General features: G+C 42.6%; 1 protein-coding gene across 4 annotated transcripts in view; it reads right to left on the minus strand.

Moving 5' to 3' along the window:
* Positions 1–18,446, minus strand: part of ADAMTS6 (ADAM metallopeptidase with thrombospondin type 1 motif 6) — a 283,143-nt gene that overhangs the window by 116,036 nt on the left and 148,661 nt on the right. For all 4 annotated transcript variants that reach the window (XM_075590050.1, XM_075590029.1, XM_075590040.1 and 1 more), the window contains 2 exons: positions 15,439–15,585; positions 6,835–6,976 (listed from right to left, as the gene is read on the minus strand). In XM_075590050.1, coding sequence (XP_075446165.1) covers positions 6,835–6,976; positions 15,439–15,585 — 289 coding nt within the window. The remainder of the gene's footprint in view (positions 1–6,834; positions 6,977–15,438; positions 15,586–18,446) is intronic.

Genomic DNA, 18,446 nt, shown 5'->3' on the forward strand with positions numbered 1-18,446 from the left:
CAGGTGTTTAAAAAACTGTCTTGACAAGACTGACAGCAATTATGCACAAATATCGCAACATGGAGGGATAAAATATGGAATATAATTATACATTCGGTTAAAAAGAATTACAGCAAAAATAATTTGCAAAATGCTAACGTTACATGAAAGTGACAGAATCAATAAGTAATGAATAAGACGGTAACCTTCCCATTGACCAATTACAAACAAATGAAAAAGAAAGTCTATGAAGGAGTAATTATAATGCCTATAGCTCTTGTGCCCTGAAGGAAATGCTAAACCTGGCGTAGCCTTTGTTCTATGGTAGAAAATCTCTGAAGCTGCCTGTACTCTCATTATCCTATCAGTAACATCTCTAAACAGCTGTTACCAATAGAACAGCCTAAAGCCATCTCAGAAAGCTGTCCCACAAAGGTCAGTCATGCTACCTATTTCTTTTAGACACAAAATGATCAAGCAACATCACAGCTGACCCAACTGTAGTTTCTTTAAGAGTTAGAACTACTGTATGTGTGTGCATATGTAAAGCATGATAGCTCAATTGTTTGGTATAACTGGCACACAGAGATGGTTTTAAATAGATCGGTTTTCCTATTGCCGTGCAGGTGACCTGCCTGTTTATTCTGTATGTAATAAAACCCCGTGAGTACTTAGTAGCATGTACCAAATTTGCAATAAAGTACAATGGACATGAAGCAAAAGGTGCTCATTTGCATGTCATTTCCCAGAATCCCGGGCTGCAGTTGAGGCACTCTATGCTAAGAGATAATGGCGAAAAGCAGGGTTGCAGACCTGTCTGAGACTAGGGTTGCCAGGTGGCTTCTCCAAAAATACTGCACTCAATGGTGAAAGGTGCGTCAGGTCACTATGTCCAGGGAGGAAAATACCAGACACATACATGTCCAGTACTACAGTACCTCTCATTTTTTACTGGACAATGTCCAAATACGGGACAGTCCAGTTCAATACTGGACACCTGGCAACCCTATCTGAGACATGTGAATGTACTCACAAGTGGTATTTGTATTGGCAATAAAGTAAAAGCACGCAGGTATGTATCATGCTGTCTAACATTCATCATGTTTGTTGTAGAGTTCCCAATATGTTTAATTCAGGTTCAAACCTTAACAGCAAAGAAATCAACAACAATTCCCAAATATAAATGCACAAAACAAACTGATTTAGTTGGGTGCTAGTTATTAACGGGTTAAACAAGGTTAGGGAACTACAGTGAAATATCAATAGCAGCCATATTTAAGAGTGACAACACAGAAATACCTTACAATTTTTTTCTCTTTGAAAGAGGAAACTGCTTGAGGAAATGACAGCAAAAGTAAGCAACAGGAATGAAAGAGGCGTTTAAGTGTTACAATATCAGGACAGAATCTCAGTGGGGGAAGAGCATTTATGGAAATCAGGTTGGGTTGGACTTGCTAAAAAAATTCCATGTACTCCCAGGAAATGTTTCTGTATGTAGATAAACTAAACAATCTGTTACCTTCAATAGTATACTAATATCTATACATGTACATATTACAACACATTGCATAATATATATCTGTAAAACAAATATACTATATATATTCACTGCGCTTCTCCGTGTAAGGAGCATGCTGCTGGTGAAAAGATTGGCCATACATATGTGAAAAAACAGAAAGTGAATCCCTGCGCTTCTCCCATTGGGCTAACAATAAATGGGGAAATAAATATATACGTAGTGAAACCTAAGTCTATAAGACATAGGAGGCATTTAGTTACATCCTTTGATCAAATAATGACAAACCTGCAAACCAACGTCAAGGTCAGTCTCAGTAGCAGGTCCCTATGCTAAATGCATACAAATGTTCTGTGAAATATACCCTGAAGGGGTTAATAAACTAAGCATAAGTTTATGTAACTTATTGCCGTTAAAAACTGGTATGTACCAGAGAAGATACTAACATGTATGTAAGTAAAGTGAAAAGGGAATTTACAGGGACCTTACTTGGAGATTATATACCTTGAAAAGGGAGGGACTAACCTCCCACAAGCTGCTCAATAAGCAGTTCCAGGTGGATTGGCTAAATACATGTATTTGTCATTATTTGATCAAAAGACGTAATCAAAAATCTCCTTGGTCTTACAGACTTATGTTTCACTATGTATATTTATTTCTCCATTTATTGTTAGCCCAATGGGTGAAGCACAGGGATTCACTTTCTGTTTTTATTACTTTATTATTTACTATTATCTACTATATATTTGTGAAAGCACTGTATGTTTGTCTGCATGGCCTGTGTCCCTAGCGGCAATCTCATTGGTCCCTTGGGCCGCCCGCCCCCGCATACCTCTCATTGGCCTGAGGCGGAGTGACGGGCCAAAACACACACACACAGCGCTCATCGTGACCCCGCGCACCTCCTCCTCTCCCCGGGTCTCCCGCGCTTTTTCCTCCCCTCTCCCTCCCCCCCGGCGCCGCTACAGTCAGCCGGGGGAGCGGAGCGAGCGCCCGGGACACAGCGGGGGACTCTCACCTCCCCACGGCTCTCAGCACCCATAGGCCACTCCCTCACCCGGCGCTCTTCCTCACCCCCTCCCCCCCCCCCACACACACACAGAGCACGCGGCTCTCCCCTCACCCGGCGCTCTCCCTCACCCCCCCCCCACACACACACACACAGAGCACGTGGCTCTCACCTCACCCGGCGCTCTCCCTCACCCCCCCCCCCCCCCACAAACAGAGCACGCGGCTCTCCCTCACCCGGCGCTCTCCCTCACCCCCCCCCCCCCCCACACACACAGAGCACGCGGCTCTCCCTCACTCGGCGCTCTCCCTCACCCCCCCCCCCACACAGAGCACGCGGCTCTCCCCTCACACAGGCCGCTACCCGTCCCCGCGGGCGCACCTCCGCCTCTCCTCCGGCTGTCTCCGCCTCTCCCCGCGAGAGGCCCAGCACCTCCTCACCGGAGCGTCTCAGCCTCGCCGTGGAGGAGCCCGAGGTGGAGGAGGAGGGCGGCCGGGACCCAAAGGAAGAGGAGGCCGTGTGCAAGGTGAGGAAACGCAGGGGAATGGGTTATTTAACGCGTCCCTGACTCACCCTGCCCTTTGCCCCCCCCTGCCCTCCCTCCCCCTGCCCTTTGCCCCCCCTGCCCTTTGCCCCCCTGCCCTCCCTCCCCCTGCCATTTGCCCCCCCTGCCCTCCCTCCCCCCCCTGCCCTTTGCCCCTTGCCCCCCCTGCCCTCCCTCCCCCTGCTCTTTACCCCCCCTCCCGATGCCCTTTGCCCCCTGCCCTCTCTCCCAATGCCCTTTGCCCCCTGCCCTCCCTCCCAATGCCCTTTGCACCCTGCCCTCCCTCCCAATGCCCTTTGCCCCCTGCCCTCCCTCCCTCTGCCCTTGCCCCCCCTCCCCCTGGCCTTGCCCCCTGCCCTCCTTCCCCCTGCCCTCCCTCCCCCTGCCCTCCCTCCCCCTGCCCTTTGCCCCCTGCCCTCCCTCCCCCTGCCCTTTGCCCACTGCCCTCCCTCCCCCTGCCCTCCCTCCCCCTGCCCTTGCCCCCTGCCCGCCCTCCCTCCCCCTGCCCTTTTCCCCCTGCCCTTTGCCCCCCCACCCGCCCCTCCCTGCCCTTTGCCCCCCCACCCACCCCTCGCTGCCCTCTGCCCCCCCCACCCGCTCCTCCCTGCCCTTTGTCCCCCCCCCGTCCCTCCCTGCCCTTTGTCCCCCCCCACCCCTCCCTGCCCTTTGTCCCCCCCCACCCCTCCCTGCCCTTTGTCCCCCCCACCCCTCCCTGCCCTTTGCTCGCCCCTCCCTGCCCTTTGCCCTCCCGCCCCTCCCTGCCCTTTGCCCCCCTGCCCTTTGCCCCCCCGCCCTTCCACGCCCCTCCCCCCCCCTCCGCCCTTCCACGCCCCTCCCCCCCCCGCCCTTCCAAGCCCACCCCCCCCCCCGCCCTTCCACTCCATACCCCCTGCCCTTCCACGCCCGGGCAACGCCGGGCATACCAGCTAGTAATATATATCTGCACAGCAACTGTAATGCAACAGTTGTAGCCATTAGCAACCTATATGGCCATATAAAAAACGGAAAAAGTGACAGTCTTTGTATGTTTATTTGGACATTATAAAAGTTATGGTGGGGGGATGGAGATAGAGAGGAGGTAGGAGAGAGGAGAGAGGAGGAGGGGAGAAGGGGGAAGAGGTCAGGACGGGAGAAGCAGGAGGAGGAGGAGGAAAAGGGAGGGGAGGAGAGTGGGGAATAAGAACATCGGGGGAAAAAGAGGGGTGAGAAAAAGAGAGATGGGAAAGGGGGAAGGAGAAAGGGGGAACTACATGTCGGCCTCTGTTCGGCACACAGATCGGGGACCTTCGGAGACTGGGGAAGGAGGAGGCTGGGGACTGTGTTCCCATTGGTGATGGAGCAGGAAGGTGAGGACGCGTAAACCGGACAGACAGCAGTACAGTTAAAAATTTAGACAAATCATCTTACCGTCATTTTTTATTACGGCGATATTACAATCATACCGGTGTATAGCCCAACCCTATTATCGCCCACATTTATTAAACGTTGTCATGCCAGAACACTCCTTCTGGCAGCGGAAGACGCATTATAGCTCATTCAAGTGAATATACTATAAGGTGTGTTCGGGCACGAGAAGGTGTGTTCTGGCATAGCAACGTTTAGCAAATATGCGATAACCGAGTCTAACTCCAGACAAAGATAAGCCAAAAACTCTTACATATGATAATCTGATTGTCTCAGATTGTGTCTCACTGCTTTGCGGAGATTATAATATATATGTTATATTCCTTTCAATCACGTTAAAAGAGTTAAACAAGAATTTGTGCCAACTTAAACCTAGGTCTATAACCAGGGAACACAAGTACTTTTACTACCCTTCTTCCGATACCCTTATAGTGCTTGCAGGGAATCTGCCTTTACATTTCCTTCTTACTCTAATACTCTTCAGCCTTGACTAAAAAGTCAGATACGTCAGTCGTTTTCAATTTCAGAGAAATAATATTTTTCATGGGAGCACTTAAATATGGCCGCCATCATAGGGGCACTCTTGATTGATGATGTTCACTGCGAAACATTGACCGGGGCTCTGAGGCTGACACAATGGTGATGGGTCAATAGCAACTGCATTTTCGTAAGGTAATTGCTGTTTAACCAAACACAGCCAGAACCAATGCTACGCTGGAATCAGTACGAGCCTCTTTAATATCATATAACTTCTGCTGTGCTTTTTGGAGTTAAGCTAAATGGGAGAAACTTAGGAAGTTGTTATAGTGAATGCTTCATTTTTATTCCAAATCCAATATATGTCACAAAGTAGGAATAGAGCTTTTAAAAAAAATAATAATAATAATAATAATATTGTAATAATAATAATAACCTTTTCCTCCTTGTGAGGAAACTTCATAGAATTCACAGAAAACAATTACACAAAAAAAAAATCGGTCAGTCTCCCATTTTACTTGCAAAGCATTTGTTATGAAAACCTGATCCTGAGACCTTCATTATTCCAAAGCAATCTAAAATCATATTACCAATTAAGGAGGGAACATTCCTATCTAACTGTTCTGGAACATCTGGAAAATATAAAAGAGGTGGGATACGATATTGCTTTTTATAGATAGTAGGAATCCACCCAAGAAGTTGGTCTTTAGTATCAATTTATCAACATACCCCTTGAATAACAACACTTTATTAACCTTTGTGAAATACAACATTATTTAGTGATAACATAGCAAAATGCATTAATATTTACGCTTCATGGTCATTGAATAATCTGACAAATTAAGCCATTAAATGTCAATATTAATTAAGCAGGTGACATCAGGGTTTGAGCAGTGGGTGGTTATAGAAGATTACAGTGCCAGCCAAGGTTCATTTGTTGCCAATTATATCTCAGTTTTTTTTCCAATAGAATGATGCTATTATCCTCACTTCTACATCAAATAAATGTCCAGTATCGAATAAATAGATTTCAGCAACTTACTCCCGTCACACCCTCTAACACCCAATACTCTTAGTGGGCTACAGAGTAAATGTATAAATAACACATTCTCTTCTATTGATACTGTCAAAAATGGTAGGTTAATCACATTGGGGAAACTTGAAGCAGATCTGTTGTTAGGCCATTTAGATCAGGGGGGGGGGGGCAACTCCAGTCCTCAAGGGCCACTAATAGGTCAGGTTTTCAGGATATCCCTGCTTCAGCACAGGTGGCTCAATCATAACAACTGAGCCACGTGTGCTGAAGCAGGGATATCCTGAAAATCTGACCTGTTTGTGGCACTTGGGGACTACAGTTGCCCACTCCTGCTTTAGATTCATGATCCTGCAGACGTGGTCCAGTATAAAAGAATATATAATAATCGGGGCCTAAACATAGAATTTGAACATATCCCCTTGATATATGCGTGTGCCCTTTTAACTTTCCCCATCGCTGGGGGTATTTAATAACCAAATCACAACTGATGTAGGTATGGTAAAATGTGGACAGAAGTGCTTATTGCATATATAATTCTTCAAAATAAATATTTGTAACACAAATGTGACTGCTGAATTAAACTTGCTATGTATACTCCTAATAGCCACAAATATCTGTCCATCAGTTAAATGGCTGCATGATAGGAAGTTCTATTTAAAAGAATACTTGGTATTTTTGAGCTCTAAATGACCACACAATAAGCATTTAATACAAATTACCAACAATACAGCTGAGAAAGATGCACGTGAATCATTTCATGTAAGTAAATCTTTGCACTAGCATTTTTCAGTCCTTGATCAGCTTTTATGGATTTGGATTTCTCAGAGTTGAGAGCCTGCACAATCAGCATAAAGATGACAACTTCTTACCCCATATTTACATTGGCGCGATGTTGCTCCATACTGAAAGCGGCATTGTTCATCGGCGTCATACACCTGACCGGGTGCCACAACAGGGTAAACAAAGTCACGCTTTGGAGGTTCGTTATCAAGGCAAGTACCACGTCCTGAACTGTTAGATATAAAAGAGCAAAAGAATTAGGAGAGTGGCACAATCAACTAGAGTACGAGCTACACCTGATCAGCTCTTAACCATCCATATCTCCGGCTGAAAAGTTCGGCTGGCTTCTGCAGCAGAGAAGATAAACATGCAAACATACATGTGTACTAGTATCATATGTCATCAACACGTTTCCCATCTTCAGAATAGTGTGTTTAAAACCCTTTGCAGCCAAGAGACCCAACATCACATAGCAGGTCTTCCAGCAGCAAAAGGCATTAAGACTCACCCAAAAGCATTCTGGGATTTGTAATTCTGTGCTCTCTGTTAAAAGAAAAACAGGGTTACACTCCCCAATCCTACTTAGGAAAAGGAGTTAAAACAAACTGAATTGAAAAAGGAAAGTTGGATACAGTATCATCATCTAATCATTTCCTAGGCCGCATATGTATACCCAGTAATCATGACATTGTGAACCAGAGGAAGCAGATAAAGCCAAAGAAAGAAAGGACAGAATAAAGACAACTAAAGGGCAAAGTAACACTGTAACATAAAGGGAAAAATCACTCAACAAAAAAAGATACCTGACTAATTACCTTTCCAGGTAAATGTTATATGTAAATCACTCATGATTTAAAATCCACAATGGCAACCATTTTTACAGTTCTCGGACAAACAGAAACCTACATTATTCCAAATGAAGTATGTGACCATGATGAGAAAGGGGAGATTGGTGCCTTTCTTGTAACTTTTCCTTTTTAAGAACTGAATTTAGGGAAAGAGAATGCTGTCTTCCCTGCGTTCGTGAAGATTTAAGCTCTATTCATACAAATGAAGTTGAAGTGGGCCATGTATAAAGACTTTAAGAAATGAATAGCGACATATGTTGGTACAGATGTAGCAGACCTTATTGCCCCGGTTAATGTGGCATAACGCATGCATTAATAGTGTTTTCAATGGTGCATACATTAGTGCGGCATTAAAAATGGCGTTAGTGTTAAGGAAACACTTTATGTTAATTGGTACAATAAGGCCCGATGCACCTTTGTCATTATTCATGTTCTTCCACTCCAAGCATGTCTTAATAAGTATCTGTATGAAGTGCATCATGTTAAATTATATGTACAGAAATATCTTGCAAGTGTTAATGAAACCCAATTAAAAAGTCCATGAATTATGAAGATATATTACTTTTCCTTCTTCTTCTATTATCGTCTTATCTTACCATAAAAACAAATGCACAGTCCAGCAATTACATACATTACTGACCGATTAACTGTTAAGAGAGTGACTGGCATAGCCTATGTGCCGATGTGGCAAGACTTACTGTATTCAGGTGCTGCAGGCCCGACCGGTCACGCGACTGCGGTGGTCACAGCACCAAAAGATTAACTCTGTGGGGGGTCCATCATGTCAGACAGTGTCCTCGGCGCTGCAGACTTTTACTTGTTCGTCCGCACTGCCAAGGTCAGTAAGTCTTGCTACATCTGTATGGATGCACTAAGAAATGTCTGCATCAACTTGCATTTGTTGCTTAGGCCAAGAAAACCCTTTAGGACAATAATTATGTATTTATGATGCAGAAAAGAGGCAAGTGCTTGTAGTTTAATATCATATATAATTTACATATGTGTGCTACAGACATTATCCAAACTCTACCTACAATTCTATTCTCTAACATCATTTTTTTCCTTTATGAATGCACTGCACGTAACATTTGGTTTCCTACGTTGGCGCATGGAGACGCACTGACTTTCTACTCTTCTGTGCGTCTGTTTTATGGCAAAATCACTTGTAGTGACGCTTTCTAGCTAGCCCCTGAAATCTAAAGCCTCGGACAAGGTGGCGCTAAGCAGGCGCGCTCATGCTGGCCGCGATGAAACACATTGCGGCAACGTATGTGGCCAGCGTGAGCGAGCGAGGCGCTTAGGTGCTTGCAGAGCAAGCAAATTTGAATTTGCCGCTTGCTTGCGCCGCCGCGCATGAGCGCCTGCACACTCAGCGCCACCCTGGCCACAGCCTAACTAAGCAGTGGGAAGACAGCATCACACCATATTGGGGCTCAAGAGTACTGAACCACTCTTTCTCAGGAGATTCCCTCCTATTACTAGAGGTAATAATCCTCAAGAGATTATTCTAAATAGGTTCCAATTGGAGAGAGAGAAAATATATACTGTACGTATGTTTTCAGGAACAAAATGTAAAAACAAATCATAATACAACAATCATGAAGTTTGAATAACCAAACTGAATGTCAGAGCATTAATACTGTTTAGTCTCCGAAAGATCTTAACATTTTAAATAATGTTCTCAGTTTTCACTATAGTGTCTCTTTAAGGTAAACCAGTAATGGGTTTTTTTTTAACTCTGGTGGAGAAATCAGAGAATGAAAGCCAAAAGTCAGGCAGAGATTGTTTGTTTTGGAAGTTAAATGTGATTGCTCATTTTTATGCAGTTAGTGTGCATAAAATAGGCCTGATGATTTTCATTCCAGTTCAATCTATGCAGTATGATAAATTATAAAAGCTTTACCATGACAATACGACCTATAAAAATAGTTTTTTGGTAATTTTACCATACAAAGTATAAGGATTTAAAAAATAAAAATAAGGTTCTGTATATTTTTGCATTGAAAAAGATGGACACATATTTCAGGAGAAGTGTGGATTATTCTTTCCCAGAACTGTAATCTTACTGACATTTTAAAATAAATGACAACACAACTAATTCAGAAACACAAAGCAGAACAAACTACCTGCAGCCACCACTAAGGAACAAAAGATGTACGGTAGATACTACGTACAATCTATCAACATTTTCTATAGGCATTTGAATCTTGATGACACGTCATATGCAACCGGTTCCTCTATATATCGTGCTGCTATCTACATCTGGCCTGTTACACTTTCATTGAGTTGAAAGCCAATATGCAATATTATTACATTCCTCCCAGTCTCTCACTCTCACTTATCGCTTAGCTCAGGGGAGTGCAAACTTTTGCTGCTGCGCCCCAGTCTTCCCTGCCTAGAGGCTCGTGCCCCCCCCTACCTTAGAACTGCGTCAAATGACGCTGTGGGGCCATGTGACGTCACGTGACCCGCAGCGTAATTTGCCGCATGTGACATCACATGACCCCGTGGCGTCATTTGATGCCACGTTGCCATGGCGATGCGTCACAGAGCGTCTGAATCTTGGTAAGTATAGAGTTGTAGAAGCCTCACACGATCCCCCGGCATTTAATTTAAATGCCTTGGGGAAGAGCGCGGGGCCTCTGCAACCGCCCGCGCCCCCCTCGGGTTGCACCCCCCAGTTTGCGCACCTCTGCGTAGCTCTTTCGGGTAGATTCGCATAATGCTGTTAAATACTGAATATTGGGTTAACATATCATTAAGTGCCAACAGGTATCTTCAAAGCTCATTAACGATTCGTTGAGTGCCGTGTTAAAATAATGATGGCCTGTCGTTAACTTTAATGGACGTTTGTGCTAATGATATGTAAAAGAGGTAGGGACCACGTCAGAGCATATTGTCAGCAGTCCGTTAAAGTTGTACATACACACAGCCCCCTCTATATATTCACACACACACACACCAGAGCTTCCCCCTCTCTATATACACAAACACACTCTGCAGTCCCCCCCCCCTCTACACCCACAAAACACACTGCAGCCCTCCTCCACCCTCTACTCATAAAACACACACAGCAGCCCCCTGTAAACCCACAAAACTGCACACACACACACACACACACACACACTAAAACACTCTGCAACCCTCCTCCACCCTCTACACCCACTGACACACACTGCAGCCCCCCTCTACACCCCAAAAAAACACTACAGACACACACACCAACAAAACACTCTGCACCCCACCCCTCCTCCACCCACAAAACACACGCTGCAGACACACACACACAAACCAACAAACAGACTCTGCCACCTCTACATCCACAAAACACACACCAGTGGCCCCTCTCTACACCCACTGCAGCCCTCTGTAAACACACACAATGCACACACACACAACAATCTGCACCCCTCATCACCCACAAAACACACAGTGCAGCCCGCCCCCCTCTACACCCACCAACAAAACAGACTGCTGCCCCCTCTACACCAGAACACACACCAACAGAAGACACACACACACACACACCAATTAAACACTCTGCTTGCCCCCTTTACACCCACAATACACACACACACCTTTCCCCTCACTCTCCTATGCGGAGCTCTCTGCAGACAGGGTGGGGGAGGAGTCAGTTGCTTGCTTGTGCCTACTGTCCAATCACTCCCCTGTCTGAGAGCTGATCTATGTTATATTATAGGCTAAAGCATTAAAATTCCGGGCATTATTGAAAACCCTGCTCTCTGATTGGTTAAAATTCCAGGCATTATCCAATCAGTAATGCCTGGAATTTTAGCAGCTTGCAAAGTGCAGTTTACAATCTGTTTATTTCCAGCCAATCAGTTTTCAGAACAGCTGAGACAGGGCAGGGGATTGGTTAAAATGAAGTAACCGCTCTGAGACAGGGCAGGGGATTGGTCAGGAAGTATCAGCCACGGTTTGACTCCTCCCCCTCCAGAGCTGACTGAGATTTTCTGAGCAGATTCAGTTGAATTGGGGGTCTGCAAATAATTAAGTGGCTGTCTGCAGTGTGTTTGTGGCTGCAGTTTGTGTGTGTGTCACTAGCAGTGTGTGTGTGTGTGTGAGCTGTTGTGTTGTATATCTGTGTCGAGGTTCTGTGTGTATAGAGCTCCAGTTTGTGTGTGTGTGTGTGCTTGTGTCTGTGTCAGCAGCAGTGTTTACGGGTGTAGCATGTGTGTAGCAGCAGTTTGTGTGTGTGTGTGTAGAGGTGCTGTGTTGTGTATAGAGGTGCAGTGTTGTGTGTGTGGGGTGTGTGTAGAGGTGCTGTGTTGTGCTGTGTTGTGTGTAGAGGTGGGGGGAGAGTGCAAAGTTTAGTAAGTGGCTGCATTTTTTATTGTGGCTGCAGTGTGTGTGTGTGTGTGTGTGTGTGTGTTGTGCTGTTGTATGTGTAGCACCAGTTTGTGTGTGTAGAGCTGATGTGTGTGTGTATAGAGCTCCAGTGTGTGTATGTGTGTCAGTGTCAGCAGCAGTGTTTATGGGTGTAGCATGTGTGTATAGCAGCAGAGTTACACTGTGCACTGTGTTGTGTGTGTAGAGTTTCTGTGTTGTGAGTGTAGAGGAGGTGCTGTGTTGTGTGTCTAGAGCTCCAGTGTGTGTGTGTGTGTAGAGCTGCTGTGTGTGTAGAGGTGGTGTGTGTGTGTGTGTGTGTGTGTGTGGCAGCGTGTGTGTGTGTGTGTACACAGAGGGGGCGGCAGTGTGTGTGTGGATATAGATATCTGCAGTGTAAGCGTATATAGAAGTGGTTTTATGTATTTACCATTTTATTTTAATAAAAAATCTATTTAACTATACAAAAGTGTCTATTATTTATGAAATAAGCCTACATTTAGCCTATAATAGTAATAATCCCCTCAGAACAGGGAAGTACTGGACAATAATGCCCTGGCTGGGTTAACGTCACTCGGCTTCACCTCGGGCCTTCAACTTTTCCAGGCAGGGCATTATTGGCCTGTTCTTCGGGGATTATTACTTGAATATGACAGATGATATATTGACACTGTGTGATACTGTATGTTTATCTCTATCTGTTTGAATTCATACACACTGATATGTATACAAAAACAGAAAACCTATGGTCAAGTGTGTATGTATATGTATATTACTTCACCGTGATGTATATATATATATATATATATATATATATATATATAAATATTTATATCTACATATATCATATATATCTACATATATCTACATCACGGTGAAGTAATTCATGGGCCTAAACATCTATTGAAACAGTTTAGGAAAAAATATATTAGAAAAAAAATTAATGATCACAGCTGCATTACTGAGCAGTTTTTAGAAAATCCCAACATCAACCATTTTTTTCAAACCCTCAGAAAACCAGAAACCGCTAAATTATTCAAAATTAAATATGTCATCATGATGAGAACAGAAGATTTCTACCAATCTTGTAGCGTTACCTTTTTTAGAACTGAATTAAGTGAAAGAAGATTGTGGAAAGTACAAGTCAATTTAGATTTGTTTAAATTAGAAAAGAGGCGTCGATGAGGGGATATGATAACTACATACAAATATATTCGAAGACAATACAAGGAGCTTTCAAAATAACTATTCATCCCACGGGCAGTACAAATGACAGAGGGTGGTCCCTTAAGGTTGGAGGAAAGGGGATTTCACCAGCAACAAAGGAAAGGGTTCTTTACAGTAAGGGCAGTTAATATGTGGAATTCATTACCCATGGAGACTGTGATGGCAGATACAATAGATATCTTCAAAAAAAGGTTGGACATCTTTTTAGAAAGGAAAGGTATACAGGGATATACCAAATAAGTATACATGGGAAGGATGTTTGATCCAGGGAGTAATTGCCAATATTTGGAGTAAGGAAGGAATTTATTTTTCCCGTTATGAGACATCATTGGATGATGTTTCACTGGGGTTTTTGTTTGTCTTCCTCTGGATCAATATACGGTAATCACAAATATAGGATAAAGTATCTGTCGTCTAAATTAAGCACAGATTGAACTTGATGGACGTGTCTTTTTTTCAACTACATCTACTATGTAACAATGTAACGTTGAATGTGTTATTTTATGTCATCTGTCTTATTTTACAGGTGGTGGTTCCAATTTTTTAAATCTTTTTTCCTTGTGGAGAAAAAAGTTAAATAATCATAATTATAGTAGTAATAATAATAAAGGAAAGAAAAAGGAGACCAAGATTAGACTTCGTACTTTAATTAATTAAACCAACCTTAGAAAATATGTAAAGTCATGATAGCTTCTCAAACATTAGCAGGATCACCAGGAAATGGATAGAAATATTACAGTGGAACAATGAAAAGTGATTAGTTTAGAATACATCTGAAAGAATACATTTTTGTAGCTTGGTTCTGCTGCTCCAGATCAGTAATTTATCTGCATCTTGACAGCACAGTAATTAGCAGTGAATTTCCAGATCTCAACATGCCAGGGAACAGAACTCATTCCTAGGAATGATTGCTCCCCTAGGGTCATAAAATGAGTGAATTTGAACTGTTGTGTTAGCACTTGTAGTCGGAATTATGGCCGGAATTGGTTGAGATCTTCAATAAGGAAACTCAAACTGAATTCCGTTCCATAATAGCTCATCATTATCTCTTCCCAAACCAAATAATAAACAAAAAAAGAGCAGGAAAAAGCAAATGCACAGTGAATTGTATTCAATAAATCACATATGGGAAAAGTCAACATCTATATGTATCAAGCACTAGACAGTCAAACCAATTAGTGAATATAACAATTGTTTAAACAATCGTCATTATTAAATGTACATGGAAGCATGACTTCGATTGTGCATCGTCCTGCTGGTGTGTTATTAAAAACTGGTAAATGGCAACGGGGAGCAACAACATTGTGTCACACCAGCTCTACCATTTTGAAAGTTTTATCATTTAAGATTTGTTTACTAGCTTTCCAAATGTAAGTGCCAACGCAGCACACAGCACATACCCCAGAATGCACCCATATGCTATATTCATTGGCAGACTTACTAAAGGCTGAACACGAAGGGAAGAATGCTGAAGTGCTTCCACAGGTTGCAGTGGTCAGGTCTTGGAGTTCCTCATGTGCCACGTACATTTTTTCTTATAGCCAAAAAGTAACCAAGTAGGTGCAATGGCTGATTTAAAGATATATTGAATGTTTGGGATGGAAAAACTGACGTTTCCCTCTATACAACTAAATGATTGGTTGGAAGTGTGGAGTGATGCTCATTACTGCTTTTGCAATGAAGAATGTTAAATATGATGGAGATTCCAAGTGAGTAATCTAATTTCGTAACATAATGAAGTATGAGTGAGTAGTTCACTTTTGTTAAAACAAATTAAAAAAAACGGATCCTAAAAATCTTAAATCTTGTCAACTATGCTTTTGGCATAATAGTCTTTTTTTTCTCACAAAGGTAGGACAGGTTTACTGAACTGTATGTGCAGTTTTGTTTGTGCTACTGCCATGAAAGTGAACCTTTCTTCACATGAAAAAATAAAATTACGAGTAACCTTCAGTTTCTGATAAACAGTAAATACAAGTATTCAACAGATATTCCCTATATTTTCTTACAGTAAATTAAAAGTACCACTTGTGGTGCATTAGCATGTCTCGGCATGTATCGCTATAACCGATAATGGGGAAAGACAGGGTTGCAGACCTGTATGGTAAATGTAAATGCACCACAAGTGGTATTTTTATTTACTGTACACTATACGGTGGATGGGGTTTTGCCACTTTTTTTTTTACTCACCATAACTTTTTTAATGTCTATATTTTCTTGGACGATACCACATTTCCAACAGTAAAATCAATTTTTTTCAAAAATACTTACTCTAGAAAGCTGGTAATGTAGTCCCTGCTGCAGACCGACCAGGAAAATGGGTTTGTGTTAGATGTAATGTGAGCTGCCATTAGTTTGGCAGCTTCGTGACCTTTGGTCCCACAAGAGTTTCCAATTCCATCGTGGTTCATACCAAAGCTGTGGGAAATGGGAGACGAAGAGAAAAAGTGAAAAGGTAAGTGAACACGTACTTTGGCTTTATACAATTTGTACAAAAAGGTTTTATATATTTCAGGAAGAGAGATGTTATCAGGTTACATATAACCAGCTGATCTGTTGACAGCACAAAGTCAGAGCATCATATCAACCTCCACATCACACCCGTAACTCTTACCACCTCTTTAATTTGTTGCAATGGCAATCCTTTTCCCAATCTAAGACTAATGGGGCCTGCACTGAGTAAACCCCCAAATCTTTACTTCAAGTTATGAGGAACCTTTTAAATGTGTGTACCAATATACAAGATTACATGAGCAGTTCATTCTGTTTGTAGCTTTTTTTAACACGAAGATAGAAAAGAAAGAAGCAGGGGAGTCTCCAGAGCTGAACTCCAAGACTTCTGTATTCATAAATGTATCATTACAATGAGCTGCTTAATTATTTAACAGACTACATGACAGAGTTGGTTTATATGTTTTTAGGAGAAACATAACCTAAAAAAGGTGACAAAATCTCTGAAAATGCAGAACAGTAGTAACAAAATCACTACTTCATTGGGTATTAATAGAGCATTCATACCAGTGAGCATTCACCAGAGATGCAGTAACGGTGGCCCTCTAAAGAGTCACCACATCATCTTTACCCTCACTGGACCTAACCATTAAGTCAGCGTGAATAGTTTTAATGCCAGGAAAATACACACACACACAGCTCCAAAGACCTGCGGATAGTTATCTCCTCATCCCTTGCACCTCCACTGGGTGTCAGGTTGCTTTTCAGCTGTCTTCACTTCACCTCAGTTTCCTAGGATTAACACCAGAGTTGCAGCCAAGACAGCAGCTGAAGGTCAGCCAAAGTGTGCCCGCTGTTTGTTGTCCTTCACTGATGTTCCTGCTGTCCTAATACGGGACATATAATGAAGAATTTCTACATCATACTCTGATTACCCTGCGCTTACTGCTCTCTCTTTGCTTATTCAAAATCCTATGTATTTTTTCCCAACCTCCATCTCTTTTCTCGAGCCAATAATAAACCAGTTTCACATACTTCCTTCAATACTGCAATTATCATTCTACTGCCGACCATGAGCTCCAGCACCTTATTACTTTAACTCTCTACCACTATAGAAACACTAAGATTTCCATTACTTCTCCTTCCTTCTACTGCTCTGCGACAACATCTCCCCAAGTTCTGGCCCCACTAACATACTCATCCTCTCATCTTCCACCACCAAACCTATTAAATCTTCTTCTCCCGACCCCACAAAACCCTCCAAACTCATCCACATCCTAAAGGAGCCTTCTCTTGATCCAGCCTCTCCCTCCAGCTACTGTACGAAATTACTTCTGCATCTTGCCTCCAAAATACTAGAATAGCTCTTATACAATGACATGCTAGATTTTCTGTCTGCTAACTCACTCCTCGTAACACACGTTAATCTGGATTCCACCCTAACCACTCCACTGAGACTGTTCTATCGAAAGTAGCAGTTAAATCGAAGGGGCACTTCTCACTATTCATCGCTGGTACCGCCTGCTCTCAACTCCCACTTTCTGTAGTTGTCCCACGGGGCACTGTATTTGAACTAATTCACTCTATTGGTTTCTTTTGATGATTCCAAAATCTATTTGTCCTCTCCAGACCACTTTCTCTCTGTAGAACCATATAACTAATTGTCTCTGTGCTATCTCATCCTGGGTGTCTCACCAATACTTCAAACTCATTATGTCCAAGACAAAACATCTTCTCACTCCCCAATTCCATCCCCTAATGACTCCTCCAAACGGCAGTACCCTGACCCTGACGTGTACAATAGTAGTCAACTTAAATTCCTTCCTCTCCTTCATTCCACTCATAAAGCTCCTAACCAAATCATGCCACTTCCACCTTTGCAATATTTCCATAATCTGTCCCTTTTTCACCCCAGAGGCCACCAAAATTCTAATGCACCCCACATAATATTTTGCCATTACTAATGTAATCTCCTATGTTGTCTCTCTTTCTTGTCTGTCCCTCCTCTAGTCTATTGTAAATGCAAACAGTCCAGCTGAAATCCTCAATCTTCTACCTCATGTCTCTACCATAACACAAATCATCTGCAATAAAGCTATGAGTATCCCAGCTGATTACTGCATAGCCAGCAGCTTTCAGAAGCACACCAAACATTTTCTCCCCCTCCCCTATTGCTTATAAATAGGGATTCCAGTGTTTATTTATTTTTTGTAAAATTGGTGTTTGTTTTTTTTCCGGTGTTCTCCTTTTAATAAAAAAAATCTGGTTTTACCAGTGTTAACAACAAAAAAGTGTCACATATTTGAACATCCATGTGTTTGTCTGTGTCTCCTACCAGTATCTGGGCTGCTACACGAAGTGGCATTCATAGGAAATTATTCTTAATTTCCTGTTTTTATATGTTTTAACCACAAATATATGCTGATCAACCGGTGGTGGTTTTCTGGTGTTAAGCTAAACCTGGATTACCTACATATAAAATGAAAGTTTATTGGAGCAGGGCTGTCCTCAGCTCACCTAGTGTATGTTAATGTTTATATTTTATTGTTATCTTATGTTGGCACGTTATAAATAAATAATAATAATGTGTATGGGGCAGAAAATAAGAAGTTCAGCTCGGGGGATCGCTGCTTTAAAACAGACCTATGCGCTACTTAGTCAAGCGCAACCCTCACTTTGCCACCTAATAACATCTAAAGATCATCGACCAATATCTAAATATTTATTTTCCGTTTAAGTAAAAAACTTTTTCCTTTTTATTGTACAGTACAGGTATATGCATCATGATTTTCCTGAATACTATGCATATACAGTACATATGTGCACGT

The sequence above is a fragment of the Ascaphus truei genome, chromosome 1 (assembly GCF_040206685.1).
Source record: "Ascaphus truei isolate aAscTru1 chromosome 1, aAscTru1.hap1, whole genome shotgun sequence".
Classification (NCBI taxonomy): domain Eukaryota; kingdom Metazoa; phylum Chordata; class Amphibia; order Anura; family Ascaphidae; genus Ascaphus; species Ascaphus truei.